The sequence below is a fragment of the Charadrius vociferus genome, unplaced genomic scaffold (genome assembly GCF_000708025.1).
Source record: "Charadrius vociferus isolate BGI_N301 unplaced genomic scaffold, ASM70802v2 scaffold69, whole genome shotgun sequence".
Classification (NCBI taxonomy): Eukaryota; Metazoa; Chordata; class Aves; order Charadriiformes; family Charadriidae; genus Charadrius; species Charadrius vociferus.
The window spans coordinates 461,101-475,079 of record NW_009649937.1 but is presented as its reverse complement, the minus strand read 5'-3'; the positions used below and the strand labels follow the sequence as shown (position 1 = coordinate 475,079).

General features: G+C 38.8%; 1 protein-coding gene across 1 annotated transcript in view; it reads right to left on the bottom strand.

Annotated features, from left to right (window-relative positions):
• ADARB1 (adenosine deaminase, RNA-specific, B1) overlaps positions 1–13,979 on the bottom strand; it is a 58,598-nt gene that overhangs the window by 33,140 nt on the left and 11,479 nt on the right. The window contains exons 2-3 of the mRNA XM_009891391.1: positions 10,739–10,813; positions 3,180–4,111 (exon numbers count right to left, since the gene is read on the bottom strand). Coding sequence (XP_009889693.1) covers positions 3,180–4,111; positions 10,739–10,766 — 960 coding nt within the window. The 5' untranslated portion in view covers positions 10,767–10,813. The remainder of the gene's footprint in view (positions 1–3,179; positions 4,112–10,738; positions 10,814–13,979) is intronic.

Genomic DNA, 13,979 nt, shown 5'->3' with positions numbered 1-13,979 from the left:
CTTTCCCCAGAAATCAGATTTGGACTTCGCACTAACAGTTTTCAAATACTCGGTCACATCAACTTCTATGCTTCATCTATAAACACGTGACCCCTTTGTTTTCAGAAGTCATTTTAAAAGCCTGTTCACATTTTGCTGTCTTCTCCAGCTCTCATCACCTGCCAACTCTGCAGGCCTATGACAAGCCATGCACGTAAAGTTTTTAATGATATTAATCTAAGTATGCTGAAACATGCAGTTTTCTTCCATGGAAAAGAATAAAACTTGAAGGACACACATTTTAGAGCCCTTGGTACATCCTGTGGCTTATTGCAGAATACAGCTCAACCCCTTGCATTGAGAGGTGGGAAGCAAAGCAAGGATGGCTATCAATTTACAAAGGGTAGCTAATCATACAAGACTGACAACTTCTTCTATTTTAACACACTCGCTGCCAAGATAATAAATGCACAAGTGTTGATTTTTTCAGCAGGGCATTTTCGTCCACTCTGAGGCACATGTTGAGCGACTCACTGGCTTTAACTCACTTTCCCAGCAAAGAGATTTTCCTCACTGCAGGCAACATTGCTTCATCCCTCACAGAAGGTCGAGCTGTAAGCAAGCAGATAAGCTTGCTTTGAAGAGACTGGTTTTAAATGTATTGAACCTTTGGATCACACCTCAATAACCCATCCTACAGACCAAATGATTACACCTAAACCCATTTCATAGGAAGATTTCTGATGTCAACTGCCCTTCCATTTGGTACCTTACATGCATATTTCTGCATTTAATTTTCCCCAGTGCACCTGCCACTATCAGGAGGTATGGGATCACAGATACACATTTCAGCTGATACTCATGACCACCTCCAGAGCAGGGATCATCTCTCCTTGACTCTTTCTGCTCTATCACTTTTTCTCATGAGGCACCACAAATTTACACACCAGCTAAAGACAGGTTTTGAACCTGCCACTCAGGCAGTCAATTCCAATGTCTTCATTGGCACAACCACATTGTAATTTTATTATTTCCACTGAGCACTTGTTATTTGGATTTTTCCTCCCCTTGCATGTTTCTAGCTTCCATTTTTTTCCAATCGAATCAGCATTTTATTTGGTCTATGTGTTATAACAAATCTTCTCTTCATTTACATCATTCCTGCACTCTCCAATGTTTGCAACTTCACCCACTTTAGGACTATCTCCAAATTTAACATCTTTACACATCCTGAGTAACTACTCTGTAAAAAATTAAAGCAACTCACAGAGCTAAAAAAAAAAAATAAATAGAGCAGGACCTCAAAACATCACAAATGATGAAGTCCCTTATTAATCATGAATAGATACTAGACCAAAATCATTTATATGTAACAGACCTGACATAATTCCAATAACAACAGCTAATTATAATTAAAAGGTGAAATAAAAAAAAGGTGAAATGTAAGCTAGCCTTGGGGCATGCTTTGTTGTACAAAATATGGGTACCAAGGTCAGTGTAGCAGGACTGGAAAAAATTAAAAATAGTGTTTGCATGGGTTGCTTTTTTGTTACTTAACACCATACCCTAGGCTAGAATGCCCTTGTCATCCCAGCTCTGGGACAGCTACCTGGGACTCGGTCAAAAACTGACAAAGGCAAGGAGCTTCAGAAAAACCCAGCACTGCCCAGTGGTCTATCAATGTCCCTTAAAAAGAAGAAGTTGTATAAGCTGTTACATGCTGGGCTGCTGGGCAGAGAAAAAACTTTATCCTTAGAATGACACCTCTTTCATGTCTCACCTCATGCTGTCACCCACTTCCGTATTCCAGTTCCAATTTTCACCATTTTACTGATTCAAAAACTAGTAACACATAAATCACTGGCAGTGAAATTTTTTTGGTGTTTGGGGCCAGATCTACTCTTAAAAGCACAGCAGAAAATGCAGTCTGAAACTACTGAATCTACTGAAGAAATCATAACTACCTGAAATAGCATGATCCTAGATTTGAAAATGAAGGAAACAGTCATCAGTAATGCAATAATTGTGCAACATTAAAAAAGAAAACATGTAGGAATTTCTAAATGATGCATATTGTCCATGCATTTTGAAAAAACATACTTAAAATAGTCACAACATCTACTTATACTCTTAAACCCCACATTATTATCAAATCAGACCAGTATCTTATAATTTTAATGAAATCTAAAACAATGGTTTTGAGATAGAAAAGGTCAAAGACTTTAAATTCTTGTAATAAACAGATGGAAAGTTGCAAAAGAGTCACAGGCAAGCATTTGAATACAGACAGGCATACAGTATCATTTGAAAAAAGACCCAAGAGATGCAGTAGAAAGAGGGTAGTCGAACAATCATTACTGTAGTTTGACTGGGGAGAAACACAAGCAAGCAAATAAGGTAGAATTTTTCTTCATTAAAAGAAAAAAAAAATTACTCCATTCTAGCTACTTTAAATTTCTGGTCTATGTCTGGTACATCTGATACTTTCCCTAGTTCATTAATTATTTGATTTAAACTATTTCTCATCCAGATTACTTGCCTAAGTAACTTACATATACTTATTAACTAATTTGATTAGAGCACAATCCTTCAGATGACAATGATTTAACGACAGGTCTTGGATACATGCACCGTGAGCGTGTTGTTTATTTAGACCTTGGAAATACATGGCCACTCAGCCTCACTTAATCTGTCCTTGACTTACATTATTCAGTTCTGTTAATGCCAGCAGTTTCAGTCTGCAAAAGAGAATGATTTTCTTCTCTGCTAAAAATTGTTGTATCAAATAATAATATTACTTAAAGCAGTAATTCTGACTTGAACGCTATCTCAGTCTTCCTGCCTAACACAAGGAAAATGCGATTCAACCCTTCCTCAGCACAAACCATAATCCAAGCTGGCACTGCACTAGGCCTGGTGGTCTCTTAACATGACATGATCAAGGCTGAAAGCAACAGCAACAAAGCCTCCTCTCTGTCCAACAGAATACAAAGAGTTCATGCAATTGTCAGAAGCCATACTTATGGCGTATGGATAAATCACCTAATACATATGTTCACATAGAGATATATATATGCACACACACATCTACAGAAGCAGAAGAAACAGCAGAAATGCTGTTCAAGCTGACTCAATACACATGACTTGGCTACTCTTGGTCATTAACAAAAGACATCAACAAAACCCAAAGGGCTTCTCACCTGTGGCAAGTGTAACTGGAGCCCCTCACTGGGAATGGGCTGTCGAGATGGGGTCTGGTCCAGCTGCATGTTAAACAAGGATGCCAGGGCTGACTGAGCAGCCCGAGCTTTTGCCAGCTTTTTATTCCTTCCTGAGCCTTCAAAAGTCTGACCGTCCACTGACACGGCCATGACAAAGTTTTTGGCGTGGCTCTCCCCGCTCTCTGAGAGAAACTCATACTTCAGCCCTGGCCGCAGCTCATTGAGGATCATGACAGGGTTCTTCCCGCTGGTGGAGGGGTAGGGTGATGGCACGGGGAGAGGTGACTGGGAAAGGCTGCTAGCTACAGCAGATGACGGCAAACTGTAGTCCCCACTAGAGCTAAAGGACCCATCCCCATTGGACCCTAGGTAAAAGGAAGCATCAGAAGGGACCGGTGTTTCGAACCCGTTGAAAAGCGTGTCGGGGAAGTCCGCTTGGTCGGAGGTGAAGTCTGTGTTGACTGACAGGGTCCTCCCCATTGCCAGGTGGGCTTCTGAGGCGTTTGGAAACTGGACGAAAGATCGCAGAGCCTTCTCAGCAGCGTGAAGCTTGGCTTTTTTTTTTGTTGGGCCAGACCCCTCAAATACCTGCCCGTTGACTTCGACTGCCATCACGAACATGGGGGCATGGACCGGCCCTGTCTGGGAGAGGAGTTTATACTGTAATCCTGGCTTAATCTCATTAAGTTGCATCAGGGCATTCTTTGGCAGAACAGGGCCGGGTGTTTTCTTCCTCTTCTTTGGGCGAAATTTGGAGTGGCCATTGTTGCCCTCCTCCAAAGGACGCTTTCTACTGCTGCTGCCACCACCATTGGAGAGCTGCGTCCCCTCCCCGGCACCTTGCCCACCGCCATCCTTGGGGGGAACGTTGTCCACATTGCGGTTTTCTTTAACATCAGTGCTGCTCGAACCTGCGGTGCCCAGAAAGAGTAACTTACAATGCCTTCGTTGCAGGATCTTGTAAATGCAAAATTTATAGATTCCTTTATCTCTCTTTGTAACTGGTTAAGTGATGTGTGCTCACAGGTTAAGTGTTTTGCAATATGATCAGAGATAATAATAATGCAATAGAACCTCTCAATCATTCAAGTAGTAATACATTCAAGAATGATTTTCAAACTACGCATTTCATACAACCATATAGCAATAAAGCACCACAGCTTTTTTTTTTTTTTGCATTTAAATCACACTGGAACAAAACTTTTACTCATAAGTTATATTTGGCCTGAAAAATGCTTTAAACCAGACATATAAGTTATAGTAGCATACACCTATAAAACAAAGAACTACCATAAATAAAATAAAAATGGATGCTTAAGACGAGTACTAGGAGATGCATATTTAATTCTACCTTATTCTTATTTGTGTTACTTTTTTTTTCTCAGTGATTTTAGTTGCTCAAATTAAGAAATTGCATAAATAGAACATGAGCCCGGAAAAATTAGGCAGTTCTTTGGTAGGCAGCTTGACCGATGAGCGTTTGAATGCTTTTGTTTCCCTTTAGCTATTTGATATTCTCCAAATTCAATTCTTTTTTACACTTTTCCTAGACTTTCATTTCACCTCACCCCAATTTGCTCAGGAACTACAGCTGCCTGCTGTGCCAGCATGACCAGAAGACTACTATATATATTGCCACACAGCCTCCTTTTAAGAAACCTTATATTCGTCACTTATAAGCTATTTTCTAATTGCTTGCAAAGTAAGAAAAATGCTATCACAGATTTACAAACCCAAAAATCATCATAGAGATCCTAAGACTATGCAAAATGCAAGAAGTGCGGCAAAAGCTGTGCAATCACAATGATGACATTTTACTGGGGGGGGGGGGGGGAAGGCATTGTAACATTAATTTAATGATTTTCTACAGTAGGAAGTTGGGGTAATGGTATGTCAGATGTATATTTAAAGAACAGTATTTGCTGTAACGGCAAAGACCTCATTTTTACCCTGATAAAGAAAATAAGGAGATTAATTATGTCTGCTTTATATTGGCATTTGTAAATGAACAGTCAAATTTAGTAGGTCAAGTATGTCTAACTCTTCTGTTTCAAAACTTCCAAATATCTATATTACATCTATACTGATACCAGGTGATAAATATTAATTGAAAAGAGAGCAAACAAAGGTGTAAGCTCTCTTTCACAGTGACAAATTTCAACTACATTTTAAGTCTTCCCTAAAAACCCCCTACCATGCACACACATCACTTCGCCCAGGTCACAAAGCTGATGGAATGGTTACTAAATTTTCATTTATAACATCCTCCAGCAAAAGCTCGATAGGTTACTCCTTTCGGTGCTCAAAGAGAAAGAAGAAGGAGAAAAAAAAAAAAGATCAAAAGAAAGAGCCAAAGTAGGAATAGATTTTGTTAAATCACAGTGGCACAACAAAGAATTGTACAGTACTGAACATTAAATTCCAGTCAATTAAATTTGGTCAAGAATGAAACGCTAAATCTTCTGAAGCATTTCATTGCTAGAAATCTGCTAAATTTAATAAAGTATCTCTTGTAACATTCAGCCACAAATTATATTGCCTGCAGAATGTGTGCTATAGGGCCACAACTGTCAATACACAGTGTTTATGTATATGTATTCTTTACATATATATATATACACACATATACACGGTGAAGGACAATAGAGTGAATTTTTAAGTCTTTCCTTACAGTGAGTTTCTTACCGGAAACTGTAATCTCCAAAAATTACATCTCATCCAAACCACTGTTTCTGGAACATTGCTCTTACTAGTGGTACCAGGAATTTGCTATCAACCAATAACCCTTTTAGGCTAAACAGAAATCATTTAGTTAACACTAATTAATGGAGTCTAGCTTTATCTTTCTTTTTATATGAAGACTACTACCAGTGCCTGTGGAAACCACAGAAGGAAAACACAAGTTGAAAAGACTCCAGCTAAATGCGAAAAAAAAGAATGTAAGTATGTTCTTTTACAGGTACTTACGTACATGTAAGTATGGCAGCTGGAGGAACTCCTCAATCCATCTCATTACACAGGCAAAGGAAACAAAGCCCAGACAGAGAGGGACTACTTGTAGGAAGCAAGAAAGAAACTTGCATGCTTACCTTGTCTCAATAAGAAAGAAGGGAAGAAAACTATTCTTTGCCTGAGAGTTACTAGGCTTGTCAGCTTTGGAGAATCTGCAGCGTGGAAGAAACTGAGAGAGGAAGCAAGCAGGGAGCTAGGAGCCTGAGTCAAACCCGGAAACTATGAAAGTAGGCAAGTTTCTACATCATGGAGGAGATCTAAATGCAAGTCTTGAACGTAATGGAAAGAAAAAGACTTCCCATGGGAACCAGAAGGAGCCAGGTTTGTTTCAACCCACAGAGTCATCGGACTGCAAGAAAGAGTAACTGCCTCTCAGGCTGAGGGTGAAAATGTGCTTTTGGTCCTTTTCTTTAGCCTGTCCTGCTCAGCAGTGGTGAGGTCCCCTAATTACCTTAGGGCTGGAGAAGAGCTGACAAATTAGTCAAAAAGTAAGATTAGTTATCACAACCTGTTAAAGTCAGAGAAGCCATCTCATTTAATTTTGGTGATATTCAGACATGGATTAACTCCTCCAGCCCAAACTCTCCCTGCTACTCAGAAACAGCTCTCCCTTTTCCAGGTACCTCACCTCATTAGAGAAGTTAAGAATGGTCTTACTACCTCATCCTCACCTCACACAGCTCCCTGCCTGCAACAGGGCCATGAGCAGACCCCAAGAGAGGGTATAAAACCAGAGCAAGGACACAGAGCCACTTCCCCAGGCCAGCCTCTCAGCTTGCAGGGAGCCACAGCTCTGGGCTATCCCAGACAGTCTGGCAGGGAGCCACCGATGTTTGTTTTTTCCCCCAGGAATTTTTCTAACTGCTTTTCAAGATCCCATAAATCCTTGGTATCCACAATGTCCTGGGCAACGCATTTCATAGTTTCATTACACGTTGCATGAAAACATCTACTATTGCTTGCTTTGAACCCCCTCAGTTAGTCTCACTTAAAGCATCTGTTGGTTTTTATTTGCTTTTTTTTTTTCAATTTGATGATTCCAATATTAACCATCTTATGCTGCTCATGATTTTGCATATACCTCTAGCATTTCAACCTCATCATCCCTCGTCTACACCACAGGGGTCTAACTGACCCTTGTCCTGAGGTCATCCTCTTCTCACAGCAGCAGACCCACAGCTGGATGCACCTGTATACTTGCTTTTCTTGCTTTATTCTGCAGTCTTTTTCATTCTGGTAATATGTTGGTTTAGAGACTGTAATACTTTGGGGAGTCTCTCACTTATTCCAAAGAGAATGAGGCAGGGCAACTACATCACCCCGAAAGCTCTGGCTGATTCAGGATCCCATCATAGCTCAAACTGGGAGCATCAATACTCAAAAGGAGAAAAGCTTTGTTGCTCTAAAGCAGAGGTCATGGCAGACATGGACCACCACTCCATGCATGTTCTAAAACACAGCTTAGACCACTTCAAAGTCTATTGGTCTGATTTTGAAAGCAGTATTAAGCCTTGTGCTGCCAGCATCACATCTACAATAAGGCAGGAAAATGAGAACCATGAGTGTTATAATACTATTAGAAAGTACAAAGCATAGGAGAGAGCTGGCAGTAGAAAAAAATTACCATCAGAATTATATCTAAAAAAAAATCTCTTCATTCAGTAATTCATTATCCTTTTTTCATTTTTAGTAAACTTTTTTATGTTAGCATTGTATGTCTTGCCTCAGAAAAGTTACACAGTCTTGGTGGATCTCCTAACATACTCCAAAATCAAGAGATTTAAGAACAGCTTAATCCTAGATTTTAAATACACTTTCAAGTCTATGGATTTTCCAGTCTTTAAATAAGTTTTCAAGGAATTAATGCTTTACAGAGCTCTTTGAGGTGCATCACGGCTGTTGTGTATTCAACACTTTAAAGTAGCATTAATACAGATATAAATACTTGATAAGGGGATCCTGTTTTCTTAAACATCAGTACTACCCATGATTTAACAAGAAGACATTTTTCATAAGACTAGCTTATTTTCTAGTCACTAAAAATAGTTGGCAGCTTTGACTAGAGATTTCACTGACATCTGTAGAAGCTGCCTTGGTAAAAATCATAGCTGACAGAATCACATGCCAACAACTTCAGTGGAAGACAAGTCCTGCCCCTGAGATCTTGTTTGAGAGGCTTACAAACCTGAGAACACTCAAAGAAGGAAAAAGGCACAGGAAATTTTCATGCCAGTAAAGAAAGAAATCTTTCTGAGTGTGTTGGTTTATTTTTTGTTTTATTCCCTGTAATTAAAAAGTGTCTGTAATTAAGATGCTTTATCAGTTGGGGAACTTCCATGACCTGCTTGCTGAGAGACAACACTCTTCCTGCTCTGTCTGATCTGGAGCACACTTAATTACATTTAGATGACTCTTAACTGAACCAAAAGATGTTTCTAGCTACCTCTTATACTGCTGCTCTCATTTACAGACCTGGGAAAATTCTAAATAAACCATTTTTTCATAAGAAACAGGCAGAAAAAACACCCATGTGACCTCTTCTAAGCATCTTTTTAGAAAAAGGGGGAAAATCATCAAAAAGAAAGATCAGGACAGCCACATGCTAGTATCCAAAGTGTTCTGCAAAATGCCCCACTTCTCCCTTGCCTGTAAGGTAATCAATAAGAATAGGCAACAGTGTGAATTTGCCCCTAGTAAATTATTTATTTCTATTGTAGTGATGCTTCCACTGTGCTCTGTGGATGCTGAGATAGTACGCTGGTGGGACTCCAGCACAGATTCCTGGGGCATTCAGAGTGCTGCAGACATACCCTCCATGCAAAGCAACAGAAAACAAAACAAATAAAAAACACTCTAAAAAAATAATATCTTTCGCTAAATCTTTTGTAACATCTTCTCTGTGTTCAACAGATAAAGGAGGAAAACCTTAAAAGCTGAAGTCTGACAGGGACATTAATGTAACCTCATCACTGTCTTACATTTCAGCCGAACCAATACAATTTTAATTCTGGCTTCTGCAGAGCAATTCTAGTTATATAACTGCAAGCTATAAATACTGCATGTGCCCACCTTCCTTTCCTGTAAGATACTTCCCCAAAAAGGAGTTACAAAAAAATTAATAGGCAACTTCTGATATCACACTTTGCCATCTTAACAGATATAAAAATACGGAAAGATAAAAAAAAAATTAAAAAATCAAAAAAATCTTTACACGAATCAAGCGGAAGAACTTAAGAATCTGAACTTTAATTTCCCTCCCCCCAATCTGATGATTTAATGTTTCAAATTCATGATGTTTGTGTGGGCATACAGACGCAAGAAGGTCTTCTTGCACCTTCTATTAACTGGGCTTATCCAAGTAGACATGTTATCTGTACCTTCCTTTCATAAACCTGGTACAGATGACATCTCAAAACATACTTCTGGGAGACAACTACGGTTATACAAATTCATGCCCCAAACCAATAGGAACCCCATGGAGCCAAACTGCTCACAAGACAAAAAATTCAGTGAATGGTTTCCTATATTGATGCACTGACACACACACAAAAATGTTTTGTGTTTTTGTGGGGGGTGTTTATTTGGTTTTTGTTTGTTTAACCCAATGATGTAGCTTCTTTATCTCCCAATAATTTTTTTCTGTAACTCTTCCAGACTGAACCACAACTCTTCCGCTCTAAAGCCTCCTACGCTGATGGGCTTTATCAGCTTTGCCAGAGACGTGCCATTTAGCCATTGTCACTTAGGGGAAAAATAAGCACATTTGTTATTATATCACATGCAATTATTTACAGTCAGGCACAGCACATGAGCACAGTAGCAACAGAACGTTTCTCTCATTCACAAAAAAAGTTTGTTGAAAGGCCAATAATATTAAAAATATTTTTATGTTTTAATGAGAACACTGTCCTTCACAGGTTATCAGATCTTTATTACACCACAGCGTTAGCAACCTTGCAGTACTTCGCCAGTGTATGCCTCAAGATGATTATTACATTTGACTATTTTTGTGTTTAAACACACTTTAGTAATTCAGTAGCTCAGGGTTGGAACAATCAACATCTAATCAGAACACTCAGTCATGCAAGACCTGCAGGAGATCTTCTAGCTCCTCTTTTTGCTTTTCCTTCCTCCATTTCTATGTTCACTCATTATTTTATACACTTCAACTCCACCTCCTTTGTCTCACCCCTCCCTTCTGACTGGTCTCTAACCCTTATCATTTGCACTACCAATATTGTCCCTCTCTTCTTCATTGCTGGTTCAAAACAGGAAAATATTTTGTTTAATTAGGCAGTTGTTGGAAGAAAAATATGAGACACAAAGTATAACTAGACTAGCATATAACCATGTGTATTTAAAACAATGCAAAAGCTGATTCACTCTTCTATACCATATTTTAAAACTTACAAAGAAATAATTTTATGCTTCCCAAGTTTCTTCACAGTTGTCCCTGTGCTCATGAATAAAAGTCACTTTCAGAAATGATTACATAGTTTATTACTGTGTAAATAAGCACATCTTACTCATGTTTTCTTCATCATCTACATCCATTGTGAACTATTTTTGCTGGTTTCTTGGCTGGCAGAGACTGCTTCTGTCTGGAAAACAGAGAGTAGGATATTTAAGCTTTAAGGTACCAACATACACGATAAAGCATTAAATCGCCTTTAAAAGCAGCAGCCTAGGCATTGGTTTTGCTTTGAGCTGTCCATGGTTTTTGCTCACTTTTCACATAGTATTTCCCCAAAGTGCCTATTTCTGTAGCTGAGGTGCACTCTGCAAAATTGCAAATTCAACAAGGTTTGCAAGAATTTGGGGGGTTTTGTGCTGAACTACAATATTTTTATCTGAATGAGTATGTAAACTACTTTATCTCACTACCTTTTTTTTTTTTTTTCCCCAACCTCCAAAATAATGTCAAATCCACTCTGCAGGTTACCACACAGACAATTTAAGCAGTCAAAACACTGAAGATGCAGTTTTTTACCCAGCACCAAACTGATGAATGTCTGTTTGGTTTGGTTAAATCCTGACCCAAGACCCCTCATAAAACTGAGATGATCACCAATGACCGAAAGATGTAGCCCTGTATCAGACGAAGGAGAGAGTGGGTAATGTAACCCTCTGTCCCTACATGTGGATTTTCTTATTAACTGACACATCCAGACAATATCACATATAGGCTACCTGGGTGGGGGGAAATAGATTTTATTAACCACAGGGACTTTCATTTAATCAAGAGAGACTGATCTAAAGGTGAATATAAGCATCTGACACGCAAAATATGTAATTTACCTAGCATTTGCTTTGAAAGAAGGCAACACTGTTACCCGAATCAAAAGCACTAATTTAAGTGTGATGGGTTTTGTGGTTCAGTTTGCTTTTGTTTTTTTTATTATTTCAGTTTGTTTTTTCCTGACTAATCAAGTACAATGCAATATCTGTTGCTTTCTAGGTAATTGCTCCAATCTTAGTGTCACAAGTGCCCCAACAGGGTTGGAGCACTGAACCCCAAAACCAAACAGGGACTTCAACTTTTAACAAAATATCCATTATTACAGTGAGGAAAAAGTAGCAGAGCATTAACAAGCTTCGCATTCTTACACTGGACTGGATCAAACCATGGAAATTTGTCTTGTACTTGCCAAGCTGTTGAATTTTGTGGATCTGCCTCTTAGCTTTTTTGAAGCATTCATTAACAACTAAGCATTGTGTTTTCTATGTGCTGCATTGCAATTTTTTTAAAAAAAATATAATTAATTTTCTGCTGATTCTTCACCGCAATTAAATGTTTGGATAGTACCTGAAGAGAATTAAGTCCAGTACAGATGCAAAATCATTCTGTGATGATCTAGTCTCATGTAACATCTGTAAAATTTGATTCCTTCTGCTGACAATCAGATTAAATTAAGATTGAAGTCCTACTTTTAAGTGCATCTTTGATCCTACTCCAAAACTATTACAAATAGTCCCCAGAAACTGTAGGGTGAAACTTCAACCTTCTTTTGTTACTTCCAAACTACAATTATCATCCAGCAGAGTTTCAGTCTTACTCAGCTTATTTTTACCATAGACAGTATAAATTCTAATTATCTGTGGACATTTTACTTACACTGAACATATCTTAAAAGTTAAGAATTGCATGGATACTTTCAGGTAAGCGTTCAGGACAGCAAGAACTTGGCAGAACAAGCAATAGCCTATTCACCCCAAGGCTGTGGTCACATATGCCAGATCAGATGAGGGAACCGATTCTCACCACCGGTACGTTGCTACTGGTGCCAGTAAAAATACCTGGGCGATGTGGCTGGGAGAAAGAGAGGCCTGATAATGTCCTAAGAGGATATGGCATTAGCCTTGTGAAACCAAGGGCTGAGGCGGCAGCTGGAAGGGACGGGGAGATCAGGGTGGGAAGCAGAGGTTGTTTATGCCTTCAAAAGCATGGGAACACTGGAAGGTAAGTGGCATAAAAGATGCTGCTTGGTTTCATGCTGCTGTACTGGCTGGGACAATTTACACCACTAAAGTATTTCCTCTATTGTATTATGTTTTGCCCTTCCCTCAGTGAAGACACACATCTGTGTCTCTCATCCAGTTGCCAATGTCAAATATTTAGGAACTTCTATGCTTTGAGACTTCTTTAAGTGTCAGCACTGGTGGAAATCAGACAACAGAGTCAAAAGAGGAACCATATAAAACATGGCCAATTGATAAGGTTGACAATAAAATCAACAACAAACATCGCCACATGCTTGCCCATAACAATGAATTTGTTCCATCTTTCTTCCCACCACTTGTGAGAAAAATCTAGCTTTAATTCCACTCTACATTAAAACAAAAGGCAGTACTTTGACTGATGCTCTTAATGCACAGATTGCATACCATAGTAATTCAAATGCATAATATGTAACTACCAAGTTTTGTAAAAAGAAACTAGTCATTTTGCCCCTATTTATTATTTTAATAGACACTTCATGCAAAGCATGCAAAAGTAAGGTGCAAATCCAGAGTCCAGGTCTAAATGCCAAACCTAATGAACTACATTGGTCCATTTTGTTCCTTTTTATGTCAATTCAGTTTTATCTTTGCTAACATAAGAAGAAAAAAAAAAAACCACAAAAAAATCTATCCAAGAATGAAAGATCTGTAGAGATGCGATATGTAGGGATACAGAAACAAATAATAATTGCTGGACAGTAGTATAAACCACAGGGGTGATGCACATGCAGTCCTCATCCAGCACCACAGCCACAGAAGCAGCACTAATCAGCCCTGTAGTCCAAACAGCTCACTGAACCATCAGTCTACTGACCAACATACTCAAATTTCATTGTTGATGTGCCAGGAGATGATTTCAGGACAGAATAACTGCATGATTTGCCCAGTGAAACTGTCACTTCAAAAACAGGTTTTTGTAAAACTGCAACCACTGGCACATAGGTGATTAAAATGTAAATGTGTATATCGGAAACATCAAGAAACTTGTAGTCAAAAAATACCAGACACTGAGAAATGAAGAACAATGTTAAAATACACATATAGATGCTTAAGTTTGCAACTTTAATATCCATGCTAAATATTGTTATTCAGTAATTTAAAATAATGGAATCTGTTTATCCTCAACTAAACAGATCCTCAGCACACTACTTGCAATCTTTACAGCTTTTCATAGCAGGAGCTAAGCAGCACTTACTGAAAATGTAAAGTGTACCTTTAGCAACCATTACACTAATTAATGCTATGCCTCTAAAAGTAGAATGAGAG